This window comes from Homarus americanus, unplaced genomic scaffold (assembly GCF_018991925.1).
Source record: "Homarus americanus isolate GMGI-L3 unplaced genomic scaffold, GMGI_Hamer_2.0 scaffold32871, whole genome shotgun sequence".
Lineage (NCBI taxonomy): Eukaryota > Metazoa > Arthropoda > Malacostraca > Decapoda > Nephropidae > Homarus > Homarus americanus.
In genome coordinates this window covers 3,050,622-3,066,046 of record NW_024748870.1, presented here as the reverse complement: position 1 = coordinate 3,066,046, position 15,425 = coordinate 3,050,622, and the positions used below count along the sequence as shown (strand labels likewise).

General features: G+C 36.4%; 1 protein-coding gene across 1 annotated transcript; it reads right to left on the bottom strand.

Annotated features, from left to right (window-relative positions):
- Positions 1-1,805: 1,805 nt before the first annotated feature.
- Positions 1,806-15,142, bottom strand: LOC121853191 (eukaryotic peptide chain release factor GTP-binding subunit ERF3A-like). Its single transcript, XM_042347171.1, has 10 exons — positions 14,825-15,142; positions 9,375-9,647; positions 8,249-8,395; positions 7,872-8,017; positions 6,748-6,945; positions 6,293-6,571; positions 5,635-5,808; positions 4,947-5,111; positions 3,733-3,826; positions 1,806-3,511 (listed from the first exon to the last, which is right to left on the bottom strand). Exons 1-10 carry the CDS (start codon positions 15,009-15,011, stop codon positions 3,468-3,470), a joined length of 1,707 nt encoding a protein of 568 aa, XP_042203105.1. The 5' UTR covers positions 15,012-15,142; the 3' UTR covers positions 1,806-3,467.
- Between the last annotated feature and the right edge of the window lie 283 nt (positions 15,143-15,425).

Below are 15,425 nucleotides of genomic sequence, written 5' to 3'. Positions count from 1 at the left end.
CATTGTTTGGTTGGTTTACTACATCTGTATATTATGCACATTGATTACTAAACTCAATTCACCACACTCTTGTCTCCATTCAGTCTTCCACTTTCATATACAACTGTCTGTTCTGCATATTCTTGTCATACAACAGTGACAGTCCACCATTCCTTCCTATCTTTGTAATATAAATTTTCATTAAAATATTCACTCTCACACTGTACACCCATCCTCGAATCTTTTACAACACCTCTTGCACAACATGAATCTTAATACTGTATATAAATTACTGTCTTCCTCTACCTCTTCTGGCATCAAACAAATGTTCCTTACATAATCCTAAATCTTAAAATACTGGACTTCCCTAAAACTAACTGCGTTTTGTTAATGGCTATTTGTGATTTACCCCTTTAAGAAATATGACCATATACAGTATAATACAGCAACAGAAAATGTACACCAGGTATTGCCACAGAAGGCAAGCCCTGGTGAATATAAAATTTCCTGAGCCACTTCAGAACATACTGTGGATAATTTATTTCCTAACCGATAAATTTAGTTGCACCAGAAGAGGAACAGAATAAAAATTTCTTGGCATGTTTGTGCTGAACTAACCCAATACAGTACTGTACTCTATTTACTTGGTACTGATGTCATCACAAATTGTTGCAGGTATCAGATGTACTGTACACACACCGTATACTGTATAAATATAGGATGTAAAAGGCATCTCAGAGAAGTGGTAGATTAAAAACTGATTAAGACGGTTGGCTTGAAAAACATTACTGGAATATGGATAACTGATAGAACAGGTAGTGAAAATGTAAAAAGAATGTATGTACGAGTCTGGAGAGTCCCTGGGCACAAAATGAATCAAAGGTGTGAGACTGGTAAGAATAATTCATAATGGCATGAGTGTGTGAAGAAGACTGAGAAAGTGATGATCATATTACATAGTGAACAGTGGGAGAGGGTCTAGAGTCATCACATTACTGTAGATAATCTTGAAAAATGATGGTGGATAATGTACAATGTTGACTCGAATGATGAAAAGAGATAACATGAATGAACCTAACCACTCAATGATGCATACAGTGAATTGTTTTGAAGTATTATGAATTGATGTGGATACTCTTAGGATTCATTTTGTATTCAGTACTGCATATGCAAGTTGATGATATGACCTAGGAGGTTTGGATACTGTATTGTTTATCGACTCTTAATACTTTGTTTTATATATCACTCAACCCTATATATTACACCCTTCGTTGAGGTTTCTGCACCCTTTACTTACACCCCACACTAAACTAGAAGTGGACAAAAGATAATGGGAAGATATTGGACTTTTCACCATTGGTATTCCTAGTGGTTCAATTGGGCCACATACATACTGTACTGCAGCTGTTAAAATATACGCACATTTCAAACCAAGCGTTTATAAAACATGAGTTAGTAATTTTTGTACCTTTTCTTGTTTTCATAACAATCTCTTCCAGTTTTCTCCATTGACCCATTTATCTTAAAGCATTTAACTATAACAACACTAACAAGTCACAACAAAAACCGAGCCATTGACCGTCTTCAATGCTGAAGCTGTTATTTTAGGAATGGGCCTCAAGTTCTCCTTGGAAATTTTACAAGGAAATGTAAAATGTTGTGGGGAAATTACTCTCACTAGGTAGAGAAAAATACAATGACCCTTTTCCAAATACTATAGTTGAAAATGTGAACTGAAGTGTGGCATTATCTAGTTACTGAACGATAGGCTGCTGGTCAGTGTCCTACTAACACAAATAAGCAAACACAGGTCACAAAAACAATGATCACCCTCCACGTCCTGTATATTCGAACAAGTTTTCCATTTAGACAGGATAACCACAATAAAAAGATTCTTGGGTTATTGAGAAAAAATTTGCAACAGCAAATATATAAATAACTCTTTATACAAGGGCTACTGGCAGCTCTTGGAATACAAAAAAGTATGTGATTTACTAACCTATCCTTTCATTAAGCCTAATAAACTGCCAAAACAAAAATTGCAATATGAATAGTATAGGGAACCATTAGTAATTCCAATCGGAATTACATACAATAGCTCAATTATAACAAAAGTCAAACAATTTAGCAGCATGAACAAGCCACGAATTATGAAATGAGCAAGGCACCCAGTACACTCCATAGCACCAGTACTTTTCTCATTCCCAGTCCAGAAGGTGAAGGCTATATATATAATATATATATTATAAAAAAAAAAAAAAATACAAAAAGCTATGGAGTTCTGGAGCCCCCACTCCTAGATTAGCAGTAGCACTGGGCTCACACTGCACAGGCAATGTCCCATCTCTCATCCTCTGTGCCATCTGGACTAAAGACAGCCCGCCCTTGGACAGCTGTGTGAATGAAAGGACAGCTGTAACACTCCTGAGGAGGAGAACCACCACAAATATAAGCCACTGCATGTTAACACTAAAACGTGCAACCACAGGCACAGAGGAGGAAGCAAGGATGCATGTGGTACCTGTAACGTGCTATTTATCACATAAGAAGGAATACCCACTGCCATTTCATCTCACCCTCAGAAAAGATACACACAAAGTCCAGTCTGGAAGGCTTTAGCAGGATTCTGTCAGGAAATTGATTGTTCATATTGTTTTTGTTTTTTTAACAATTCTCAATTTGTTAACAATTAAAAAGAGTTCATATACCCATTTATTTCAAATGCCAATAAAATTATTTAAGATTCTAAATTGACTTAGCATTCCACATTTATAATTTCACATTAAAAACCTTAACAAACCTGTGTACTGTACTGCTATAGCACATATTGACTGGGTCAGCACACTTCCTAAGGTCTGGTGCAAAAATTTCAGTTCCTGTTAAGCCTACTGTGTGCTCAGTGGTATCCTTGGATGCACTCAATCTTTCAATCACCTCAAGATTCCCTGCTCACTTTACTCCCACCCATTCTATGTATACTTTATCACTTTAATATGCACAAAAACCACATTCATGAAGCTATCTCAGGAAATCTCTTTGCATAAGAGATGTTTGTAAGAGGAGACAATCCACAATGATCTCATTTACATATTTCTTCCACCGTGATCTCTCTCTCTCAACGGCCTGCCAACTGTGGGCATACAAAGACACATTCTTGCAGTGAGGATTTGTCTTCGAGGGTTGAGCATGGCAGGTAGAGGGAAAAGGCGGAGATTCTGGCAGGACATCCACGCACTTTGATTCTCTCTGCTGATTGGTGGATGGACCAATTGTGCGAGTCTTCTGCCTTCATGTGATTCATTTGAGGATTTATGTCATCTTAGTTTTCTCGAGACTGATTTATACCGATGAACCTCTCAAGAACATCTCATAAGCTCCTGATGTGAGCAAATTTCCAAAGAAAGGCAATGCACATAACTTCAGTACTCATACGATGTTTTTGGTTATCTGACATGCAATTTACCGAAGGCTCGCCAAGGTCCAATATTTTACTCCACTACTTTCAAAACCTTACCAATGGCAATGGTTTTGCCTGCAAAGGAAAGAAGTTATGTATTATTGTTAACATTCTCTCTTTACAAATAAAATTTAGTAAAATTATATCAAGGGATTTTTTCCTAAATGCTGGGTTTGGCACCAGGAAACAGGATCACAAGGCACAACATATACAGTAACCAAATTAAAATTCCATTTTACTAGTGAAATTATAATAATCATACACAAGTTTTCGAACATATCACAAGTAATTCCTACCTTCATCTCTTAATGTAAATCGTCCAAGTTGCGGGTGGTCCTTGAAAGCCTCCATACAAATAACTCCTGAAGTCTCAAATCTCATGATAGCAATCTATAAACAAACATAATATGCATAAACATCATCAACAACTGTTCAAGTTCCCAACATCCAAAAACTCAGTGATGGAATGAGAACCTGAAATGTCTGCAACTGGCCATCACACCTTAACCCCTTTACTACAGGTATGCCACTTTAATATTCTATTTGGCTAATGCCAGACGAATTTATTCAGCACAGAAGGGATCCCGTATCTAAGTGGTTAAAATCTTAAGAATTACTCATAATCACTTAAATGATCCAAGTCATACAGCTGCCACAGAAGACTAAACCCTGGTTTGTAAACTCATTGCCAGCATCTTACTTTAAGATATTATGGAAAGGATGAAGGATATATTAACAAGTATGCACAGTAACAGGGAATGCATAGTTTACTCTCGGAAACTTTTCCTAGTACTGTACCTAGAAAAATTCTGGGGTTGTAGGATTTTTTCTGAATCTGAGTCATTTCATAACCAGGAAATCTCTCATACCAGGAAGAGCTCTGCACAAGTACTGAATATCATATACAGTACTGTTACTTAGTATCTTTGGTGTTATGAAGCAATTTTGAATACGTATAATACAGTATTTTGATCCCCTCCAACTTCGAGGTGTGGCCGATATTAGTCATTTTCACTTACTCACTGAGAGACTGTTCAGTATTAAGTAGCAAATGCTATTTCTTGGCATGCAATATAAAAAATATTCTAAAACAGTTTCTAGTCTCTTGTAAGAAAAAGTAAGAGGTTGGAGGTGTCATCTTATTACAGTAACTTCATATTGTTAACTAAGATTTGACATTAGCCTGTTTGCAAACAGCAGATCCTAATCCATTTCCAGTTGTACTATTTTCACCACCCACATATTGTGCCAGAATCAGAATACTTTCATCAAAAACACTTCAAAATCTGCAACATAGTTTACCATTTATTAGTCTTCCAGGACTTCCACAAACTTCTCATTCTGTTCCAGTCTTTGTGATCAGAGATCATATTTTTTTATGTATAAAACCGTATCTTGCAAAATTGTATTTACTTCTCATACAGAACAAGCAAGGTTATCTAGTCAACTACCTAATAATGCTAAAAACTGAATTCAACAAGACAGGGGGAGGGGGGGGTATGGAACATACCTGATCTTGTTTGACAAACCGCGGCCGAACCTTTGATTTTTCTCCCGTCTTCTTGTCAACTAAGCATATAAGTAGTTTGACAGTAACTTCCTCGGCTACAGAGTGAATGTGGCAAACTGCAGAGTAGCCCGCACAGATAATTGACTTGTGTTCCAAGATAACGACCTGTAACAATTCATACATTAAAAGTCTCATAAAGTTTTAAGTTTCATTATATTCAATTGAATGCCCTAACTGTTAATTAATTTAATAATATGATATACTGTACCAGACATACATAAGATGGCCTTGTTGTAATTATGACCACTTAACCATGATAACCTAATAGAAAAGAGTTAAATAAAACTTGAGCATAATAAAAATAACTTGTACCTTCTTTGACAACTGGTAGTAGAGGTTAACACAATTTCAATACCAATCACTCCGGCCAACTGTCACATACAGTACAGTATTCTTCACCATCCTTTACAATACACACCCTGTCTAGTTTTAAAACTCTGATCAATTCCTCTCAACTTCCATCTGTTGTCTCACTCGGTTCCCTCCCTCAGTGTGTCACCATACATACACCTCCGCCTTTCATTAACTTCTGCCTTATATACCTTTATATCCATTAAGGTATTTTGGACGAGACGGCACAGTATGAATCCCCCCAAAAATTAATGAAGTACAGTAATATGGACATTACCTGTGCATCAAATATCCTCCCTGTCTTGCATGGGTTGTTAGGATCACAGAGAACAAATCCTGGGGCAACATCAGCCTCTTCTACACCTCTGAGCTTCACCTTCACATTTTCACCACAGTTGACAGACCCAGTTTCATCTTCATCTCTCCACAACATGTCAACTGTGACTGGAGTCTGAGATAAAAATATTAAACAATTTAAAAAAAAAAAAAAAAAAGACCAGAAAATTTTAATACGAAAACATAAAATAAGTTTATTGAATGACTAATATACAACCAGAACTTGCTAATGCCAACATTGACAACTAAGCTCGAAGGATTACAATGAAAGCTTTCTACAGTTCTTATGGGAAATGATAAAGGCCAACACATAAATGTATTTAACCCAAGCTAGTCACTTACAACACAAATCTAGTGTGATATGTGTACCATTTAGTGATTATGGGAATTATAATTTTACAAGCCTTAATAAACTGTTTAGTCAAAAATGTTAACCCATTATTGGCAACCCTTCATACCATTTTCCTCATCTGTAAGAGCAAACAATATTTTTTGCAGCAATTTTACTAACATCTACAAGGTAAATTTAGAATTTATAGAAGTGCTACACACACAAACCACGGTAAACATTCATAATCGCACTAATACAATTTACTAACCTTATTTGGCATTACATATACACTATCGCCTTTCTTGCAACATCCGGATTCCACTTTCCCCATGACGATTGTTCCTCTGTCGTTGTAACGGTCTACCACAGGCATCATGAAAGGTCCACTTACATTACGATTAAGAGCCGGTAAGTCGTTGATATATGGTATAAATGCAGGGCCTTTATACCATGGACATAAACTTTCATCAATAGGTTCTCTGAGGTTAGCACCAGTGAGTCCTGAACATGGCATAAACATGATATCTTTGTTTGGATTGAAGCCAAGCTGTAAATGACAGAAAAAAATTAATTAAAACTGATTAACGCACGAGTCAAAATCAATTCAACAAAATGACTGATGGCTTTAAAAACAGCAATAAAACAAAATCATGAGTTGTGTAACAAAAGCTCACTGCCCTCCCTCTAACATCTACCTTCAATATTAATGTATTAGAAACTCACCTTTTTGAGGTAGGGGACCAGTTTTTCTTTACATTCATTGTAGCGAACTTCAGACCATAGCACTGTTGAATCGTCCATCTTGTTGATTAATACAATTAGATGTTTTACTCCGGCAGTCTTGGCCAACATTGCATGTTCTCTAGTTTGGCCTCCTCGCTCAAATCCTGTTTCAAATTCACCTTTTCTTGCAGATATAACCTGAAATAATTGATAAAAGGAAAGGGGGTTAACTGTCTGAGTCATTTGTTATGCACAAGAATACAGTTTTGGGATGTTAATGAACATTTTCACAAACAGATTATTACAATCTCGATTTTGTAGTCAGAATTTATATTCTCTTTTCACTAACTTATTGTCATTACCACTGACACCCAAATTTCTATTCCTGCAGTTCCCAGATATTTTGTTGCATTCTGTCAGCAAAACAGCCGTCCAAATACACGAGGTAAGGAATTTCTTCATACAGTATTTTGTATTTTCATACTATTTATAAAAACTATGAAAGAACTTGAAGTTATACAAGTGGACAAGTTCTGTGACTGCAACTCACTGGCTGAATAATTGCCTCAAAACCAAAGGATCCCCATTTTGAATTAAAACTTAATTGCTCCTTGTATATTGCTTCTGGAACACCAGTAATAACAATATTACTGTACACTAGTAGTACCCTGCCAAGGGGTTGTGGTATCCGACTAACTACTGAATACTCAAAATCTGGGAGTCAGCACCTAACCACCTTACATTATTGCAGGTAAACACAGGCTCTTCTTAAATATACAGTACAACTCTTGAAATTCTCTGATTCAACATGGCTTACAGGGTACCTCCTTATATGAAGCCAAAATAATTATTTGTCTATTTTATAACAAATCACTGGACAAACAGCTTTTGAAGGTGTACAGCATTCAAAAGTTATTAGTATTCCCAACATGGACCCCAAGTTCTGTTAACATCTTCACTACAGGGACACCACTTTCAACTTTTTATTGGGCTAAAGCCAGGCTATTTCACTTAGTGGTTAAAATAATTACCATGAGTATGTCTTGCAGCTCCCTTGGGAAACAGAAACACCCTATAAATCCTTGACTATGACAGATGTGATTAAAAAAAAAAGTGCTCCTTACCAAAACAGCTAAGTCAGCTTGGCAGGCACCACCAATCATATTAGGCACAAAACTTTTGTGACCCGGAGCATCCAGGATTGTGAAGTGTTTCTGCTCTGTCTCAAAATACGCTCTTCCCACCTCTACTGTTTTCCCCTTGTCACGCTCTGATGGAGAAATAATACAATCAAATTAGTTCATCAGTATAAAATAACGAGGAAATATCTTATTCAAATCAAATTCAGTGATATTAATTTGTAAAGACAAGCAAATGTTTAATGGGTTATGGAAAGAACTTAATGTAATTTTATATATCAACACGAATCCATTCACATAACTTCAATTTTTTACATAAACTTTTAAGATTAAATAAACAGTAATAATAAAAAAAATCTGACCTTCAAGATTTGTGTCTAGTGCCCAAGATAAATACCACGTCTCCCTGTTCTTCTCTTTCGCCTCCCTCTCATACTTCTCTAAGGTTCTCTTCTCAACCATTCCAGTTAAGTACATAATCTGACCACCAATTGTTGACTTTCCTGCATCTGAAAGAAAAGCAAAACAACTATGAACGACAAGTGTTTATGAAATGTATACAACCGGTGTGGACTTGTTTATTAAATGTACTGTATATATCCAGTGTGACTTGTTTATGAAATGTGTACAGTACTTGCTTTCAATCTTAAGCAGTATAATATATGAATTTGGTGTCTCTGAGGGATCATTCCCCAAACCCATTTCTCATTAGATCTACAGCCCTTGACAAACAAGGGAGAATTCTAAACTACAACCACCACAGATGGTGAGGGATTACTGCACCATTAAAAGCCATGGCTCCCTCATTTCATAAATGCAATCTTTTCTAGTACAGTATCTAAACAGCTGTAATTCAGTCAGGAATAATCTGAATTCACTAGTGTATTGCACATAATCTGAATTTGCTAGTATATTGCACAATCTGAATTTGCTATAGTGTATTGCTGTGTAACAAACTCCATTGCTCTTGATCATATGTGTGAAGTTGATGCACCAACAGTTTCAGAGATTAAACAGAGCCTCTACTACATCCTCCAAGCTGCCAGTGCCAGGAGGATAATCTTCTTAACATCAGTTTATTATGTACTGTACTACAGCAGGTGACACAGAGTACACAAAGTACAGTATGTATGTCCACTAATCATGTGTGTGTACAATAATTTTTATGTAAAACCTCCAGCATATTCTTTACCATCTTCATTAATAAAATAATGTGAAAGAGGATCCCATACCCATGACTGCCCGTTAGGGACAGTGTAGACACAGAGCGCTGTATACCGAGCCTTTGATACACACGGAGGCAGCATGGCCGGTACTGTACTCGACCGCATCACTCGCCCAAGTTGTAAACTCAGGTCCCCATTTACAACTGGACGAACCAGGAGCACCCGGGAATGGAAACACCGACCCCCAGGAACAGGAGGCGAGTGCTGTATCACACTCCCCAGTATTATAGAATACATCAGATACTGTTCTTGAAATACATACCAACATGACCGATGAAAATTACATTGACTGGTTCTTTTTTGGGCAAGGAATCGTCTTCATCTAGTGGCTTCTTCTTGGGTTTCTTAACCTCATCACTGTCTTCATCATCATCCTCATCTGGTGTACCCGGGGTGGGAGGGGTCGGCGGCGTCTCACGGGAGGGGGATGGAGTTGCGGCGTCGGCTGCTTCCTCCCAAGAGTCTGCTGTAATGTCTCCGTCGTTGTTCATGGTTGGCTCTTCGGGTGTCCCTGCCACTGGCTCCGGAGGCGGATCTATAACAAGAGTAACCTCGGTGAGAATTCACCTTTGTCTAAATAAAATGTCATGTAATGTACAGTATACACAACAGTAAAATATTCAACTCTTATTGACAAAGTACATGTATAGATATCTTTATATTGTCTGTCCACAGCCAACTATGGCCCCAAGCCATTAAAAATTAGAGAGGATTATTTGTTGTCAATTTATGCTATTTTTTCCTTTCAATAAAATCTTAATACAGTATACTGTACAGTGTAAGAGTAAATTTTATGTACACAAGTGTACAGTACAGTACCTGGAGACTTATGAATACTTTACACAATAAACACTTGTTTCAAGTCTTTCAGTACTTTGTTAGCCACATCAGTTATTAGATCTTTACTTTCACCTAGTGACCTAGTCTATGTCTTTATGACAGTTCTATGACAATGCTGGACAAGTGAGTTATATCTAATTAAACATTTTACTCTTTAATAATCACATTCACATCTTTATCTTCTTCAGGTTGTTACCATTGGCTCTGTACAAGTGCCCCCAACAGAAGGATAACTTGGGAGGCAGTTGACAATTCTGCTCCACTGAGTTACTGTATCAGTTTTGCTGATGATTGCACCAAATTTATTTTTCTGGCACCATAATATTATTTTTCTGGATATATATATATATATATATATATATATATATATATATATATATATATATATATATATATATATATATATATATATATATATATATATATATATATATATATACACACAGTGGGGTATGCTATAACGAACGGATCCTACTACGAATATTCCTATAACGAACGGTTTTACCTATAAAATTGAGAATGCTATAACGAACGCAACTCCTACAACGAACGCGGATGAATACGGGACTATTTCGCCTGGCGCATGAATATTGTTGTACCGCGACCCACAACAAGAGCGTCAGGCGCCATCTTTGTCTCATTGTGTAGCCAGTGCACCACTGTTATTGTTGAAATTTCGTCTTTTGATGTGGAAATTCGCGTTATTTGTATAACTATTTTGTTATACAAGTATACAATTGTAACAATGATCGTCCAAAGCGAGTGAGAAAGCTAATAACCCTTGAAACTAAGAAAGAAATTATAAAGAAACGTGAGAATGGAAGAAGCATTGCGAAACTTAGTGATGAACATGGGATGGCTAAATCGACTATATGTACGATTTTGAAGAATAAAGAGGAGTTAAAAACTGTGCAAGTGGCTAAGGGAATCTTTAGACTTAGCAAAGCAAAGTGTTATGTGATTGAAGAGATGGAAAATTTACTCTTAGTGTGGATAAAGGAGAAAGAAATGGCAGGTGGTAACATTAGTGAAGCTATAATTTGTGAGAAGGCCAGACAATTGTTTGAGGACCTTAAAGCCAAGACTCCCAGTGGAAGTGGAAGTGATAGTGATGTGCCAGTGTTTAGGGGTACCTGCATGCTGAATAACACTAAGGTAAGATAAAGTACCGTATTTTTTACATTTTCCACAGAATTTTTTCAGTGTTAAGCGGTTGTATTTGGGGGCCTGGAACGGATTAATCCTATAACGAACGAATGCTATAACGAACGAGGTTCTGGAACCAATTACGTTCGTTATAGCATACCCCACTGTATATATATATATATATATGTATATATATATATATATATATATATATATATATATATATATATATATATATATGTATATATATATATATATATATATATATATATATATATATATATATATATATATATATATATATATATATATATATATATATATATATATATAATATATATATATATACACATATATATATATATATATATATATATATATATATATATATATATATATATATATATATATATATATATATATATATATATATATATATATATATATATATATATATATATATATATATATATATATTTACTGGTAGCTGGTCAGTGGCTCCATTTTGCTGCTCTTTAGTTCTCACAAAACAATTACAGGAGGCCCCCCAAATTCGCGGACTTTAGGTTCTCAAAATGGCTGCGAATCGCCAAATCAGAGAATAACATTTGCAGACCAGGGGTAGAGAAGGGGGGGGGGTGATTTTTGCTTGTGTACAAAGAAATGTATATTCCCTTTATGTGCTTGCCCTTAGGGCAATTATTTCTTTTACCTGTATTGTATATATGGGTGTGTGTGTGTGTAGGCGCACATGCACGCTCGCACACACGATGGGAAAATATCCTCAAATAATCAAACAAATTTATAAAAAATCTGAGTCTACCCTTAAGTCCGTGCTTTATCAATAAAGCACACTTGAGGGTAGACAGTCACATTTTTAATAAATTTGTTTCTGATTAATTGTGAGAGGATTTTCCAATTATTATATATTTGTATGTGTGTATCTACACACACACACATTTGCAATACAGAACAGGTATAGCTAATTACTGTTCCTAGAACGAATGGCTCCCTGTCCCAGCCGCGAAAATGCCGGCAACTTTAAAACTACCCACAGACTCTCTTAGGTACATCCAGGGTGTCATCTGTGAATAATAGAGGACCGCAAAATAAAAATCCACAACCTGGGGTAGGGGGGGGGCCTTTGAGGCAGAATACGTTGTGCTTGTGGGAGGTACAGTGGTCTATATTTAGTCAATCCACATTCAATGATACTATTTCCTATATAATTCTGTCATGTTAGTTATTTTCTCTTTAAAGGGATCATTACAGGCACTTTCATCACATTCAATGTGTTGTGATAATGACCTTAGATCTGATATTTTGACAATTCTACTTTTAGGAACAGCAAACCTGTATTGGCTCCCTTCCAGTGTCCTCCAGTTTTTCTTGGTCTTCCAACTGTTAGAAGATTTAGAAAGTTTCAAATATAGGTTGAACAAATACATGAACGATCAGGGTTGGACGTAAACTGGGGTGACTAGTACAGGATGGGGGCCAATAATTCTACTGCAGTTTCCTTCATTATGTTCTTGAGCCTTGACCCACTCATAAGCCAAAGACAACACACTCAATAGCATGAGTACTGTACAGGTGGGAACACAGCCACCTATGTAGTGGTTGTAGACATTCTATTTACCCTCATGATTAATAATGCACTAGCTCACATAAATTCATGACTGTTTGCAATGTAGTAGGCAGCTACCAAACAGGGAGGTACTACCGCCTGACAAGATATTGGAAGCATAATGTGTTGTCTAATGGTAGACCCTGCTGCCATATGTGACCAAGTCCCGGGTTGCTGATCTGACTTTCTGCCTCCTTTACACACAATTGCAGGGTCTCAATTGTTTCTCTTACTTTGACTCTTTTAAGTTAATGAAACTGCACATTAACACCATCTTAAAGCCTTTGATGACATTACTGAAATCTTTAAGACACAAAAGGCAAAATTATTTTGTTGCCCTGGACCTAATTTATTCCTGTTAAAATCATCACTATGGCTTCAGTTGTCACTGGTTGAATAGCCTGGTAGTTAACACAGCTGGGATGGCTACATAGACAGCCAGGCTATTCAGCCAATAACTTAATCATATTAACAACTGTAGGATACATCAACATTCACACCAGGTTTGACATTTAAATATCCCATTAGCTTATTGGCCATACTGTATTTATATCTGGACAGGTCACTAACCAGTCAGATTAAAGAGAGTTTTGGGACCGAGTTGTGAATATTAATCAAAACAAGTATATAATGGCTCGATAAGCTCAAGGAAGGTAACTGTACAGTACGGTCACACCTTGGAGGCACTCTTCCGCCTTCTGAACACCCACAAATGAAATAGATCATCTGGTTATAAAATGTTCCAAAATGCCTCTGCTCAGTGACTCATGTGCTGATAAGATTACTGCTTCCTATGCACCAGTGCTAGCATAGTTACAGTAGTAACACTTAGTAGCAATAAAGAAAAGAATAAACGTACAGTTAAAACCACTGAAAAAAGTTGTTCTTATAATGTACATTGGTCTAGTTACAGATGTATCCTACAGTTGTTAATATGTTTATGTTCTTGGCTGAATAGTCTGGCTGTCTATGTAGCCATCACAGCTGTGTTAACTACCAGGCTATTCAGCCATGACAACTTAATAGCCAGAGTACAAAATCAAATCTAGTTCACTAACTGTTTTTATCATAAAAAAGCACTAAATCCACACCTTCCTGTTAATAGTTCTGATACTACACCTAACCACATTCAAGTAACATACCACATTCTGTAAACAAATCCTCACAAACCTGTAATGTACCAATAGTCCACCTGACCAAAGCAGTCATCAGAAATAAAAAAAAATTCTTCAAGAGATTAAGGTGTTAAACATACCATACAATATTTATCACTATCCTTCACTTTTACCATAACATCTACCGGTATACAATTAATTCTAGAACAGTGACATTATGCCATGAACCATCTACCAGTACAGTATACATACACAAATTTGTTTCAAGGATTTTAAAACATGATGAGAACCAACTTTACCTAACCAAACATTCTTACACTTTTGATAGGTTAGTTTAAGTAAGCTAGTTTGATTAGTTCGTCTCGATTTTTAAAAACTTTACAGTAATTTTCTTGGCCATTATATTTTTTGTAACAGGTAACACCAATCATCACTTTCACTATACAACTGTGATGTAGATGGTCATGTTGGGTCACGTTATGTGTTACCTTCAGTCACATATGGAGCACCACATGCCTAAAAATACTAGCCAGGTATGAGTCATCTGTTCACTGACTAATATTACAAGTGATCTCCAACATAAGGGAATTCCATTTTAGACTTATTAGGTACATAATATATTTCTTCACTGACATACAATACTGCAATAATTCACCTCAACCAATAAAAACCTATACAAACCTCAAACCAACATTAAATAACGTAACTGAAGAAAATTTACTCAATATGTCAAGTAAACACTGGATAAATTCTTCCACAGATTTCCCATATGCTAGTTGTAAATTCACACACAAATCACATAGTTAGCAGGTGTAGAGAGCCAGTAATGTGTGTGTTAAGGCAGTAAGCAAAACACCAGCTGGTCGCCACAACACTACCACTACCTCCCCGTAATGACCTACTTCTCCCTCATCTAGTTATCTAGTTTACCTCGACACGTTATAAGTCTCTAAAGGTGATATTATGAAAGGTAAATGGACTCACCTGGCGCCGCAGGTTGGGTCTGGCCTCCTTCTTCCTTCATAAAGCTAGGCACGAACTCGGGCGCATTCACGTTGGGGATGAAGACCGGGGCGTTCACGTTGAGTGTTGTGAAGTTAGAAGAAAGACTCCCTACTGTCTCGTCAGCTGCCGCCTCCCACGAGTCTGGTGCACTGTTGTTTTCAGACATTTTGAATGGATACACACAAGTCCAATAAAGGACTTCTGGAGTCAGCAGTGACACAAGGAGATACAACGTGAGCCGGAAGTTGTCTCGCGAGGAGCTGCCAATCCAGTATGGCGGATGACACCAACAACTGACTCTCGCCAAGCACAAGTTATCTTCTACAGCACCATTATTTATGCCATTATGCAATACATATATACATATAATATTAAGTGTTATATTTTGAATATGTATAGTACAGTGCAGCGATAGTGTTATAAATTTTTATTATATATATATAGATATTTTTGTTTTTTGTTTTATTTCTATATTTATATATATACAGTATATATATTATTTAGTATTGTTATCTTTGGGTTATGTGTCAGATTTAATACATAAAAACTATAATATATTTAACCTTAGACACTATACATA

Bases quoted from the DNA above. Each gene is read 5' to 3' on its own strand.
- LOC121853191 (XM_042347171.1), bottom strand. From the start codon at position 15,011: ATGTCTGAAAACAACAGTGCACCAGACTCGTGGGAGGCGGCAGCTGAC. The intron at 6,946-7,871 runs GTAAGGAGCACT...CAATTATTTCAG, and splicing joins AAGCTGACTTAGCTGTTTTG to GTTATATCTGCAAGAAAAGG. The intron at 3,512-3,732 runs GTAGGAATTACT...TTTCCTTTGCAG, and splicing joins ATTTACATTAAGAGATGAAG to GCAAAACCATTGCCATTGGT.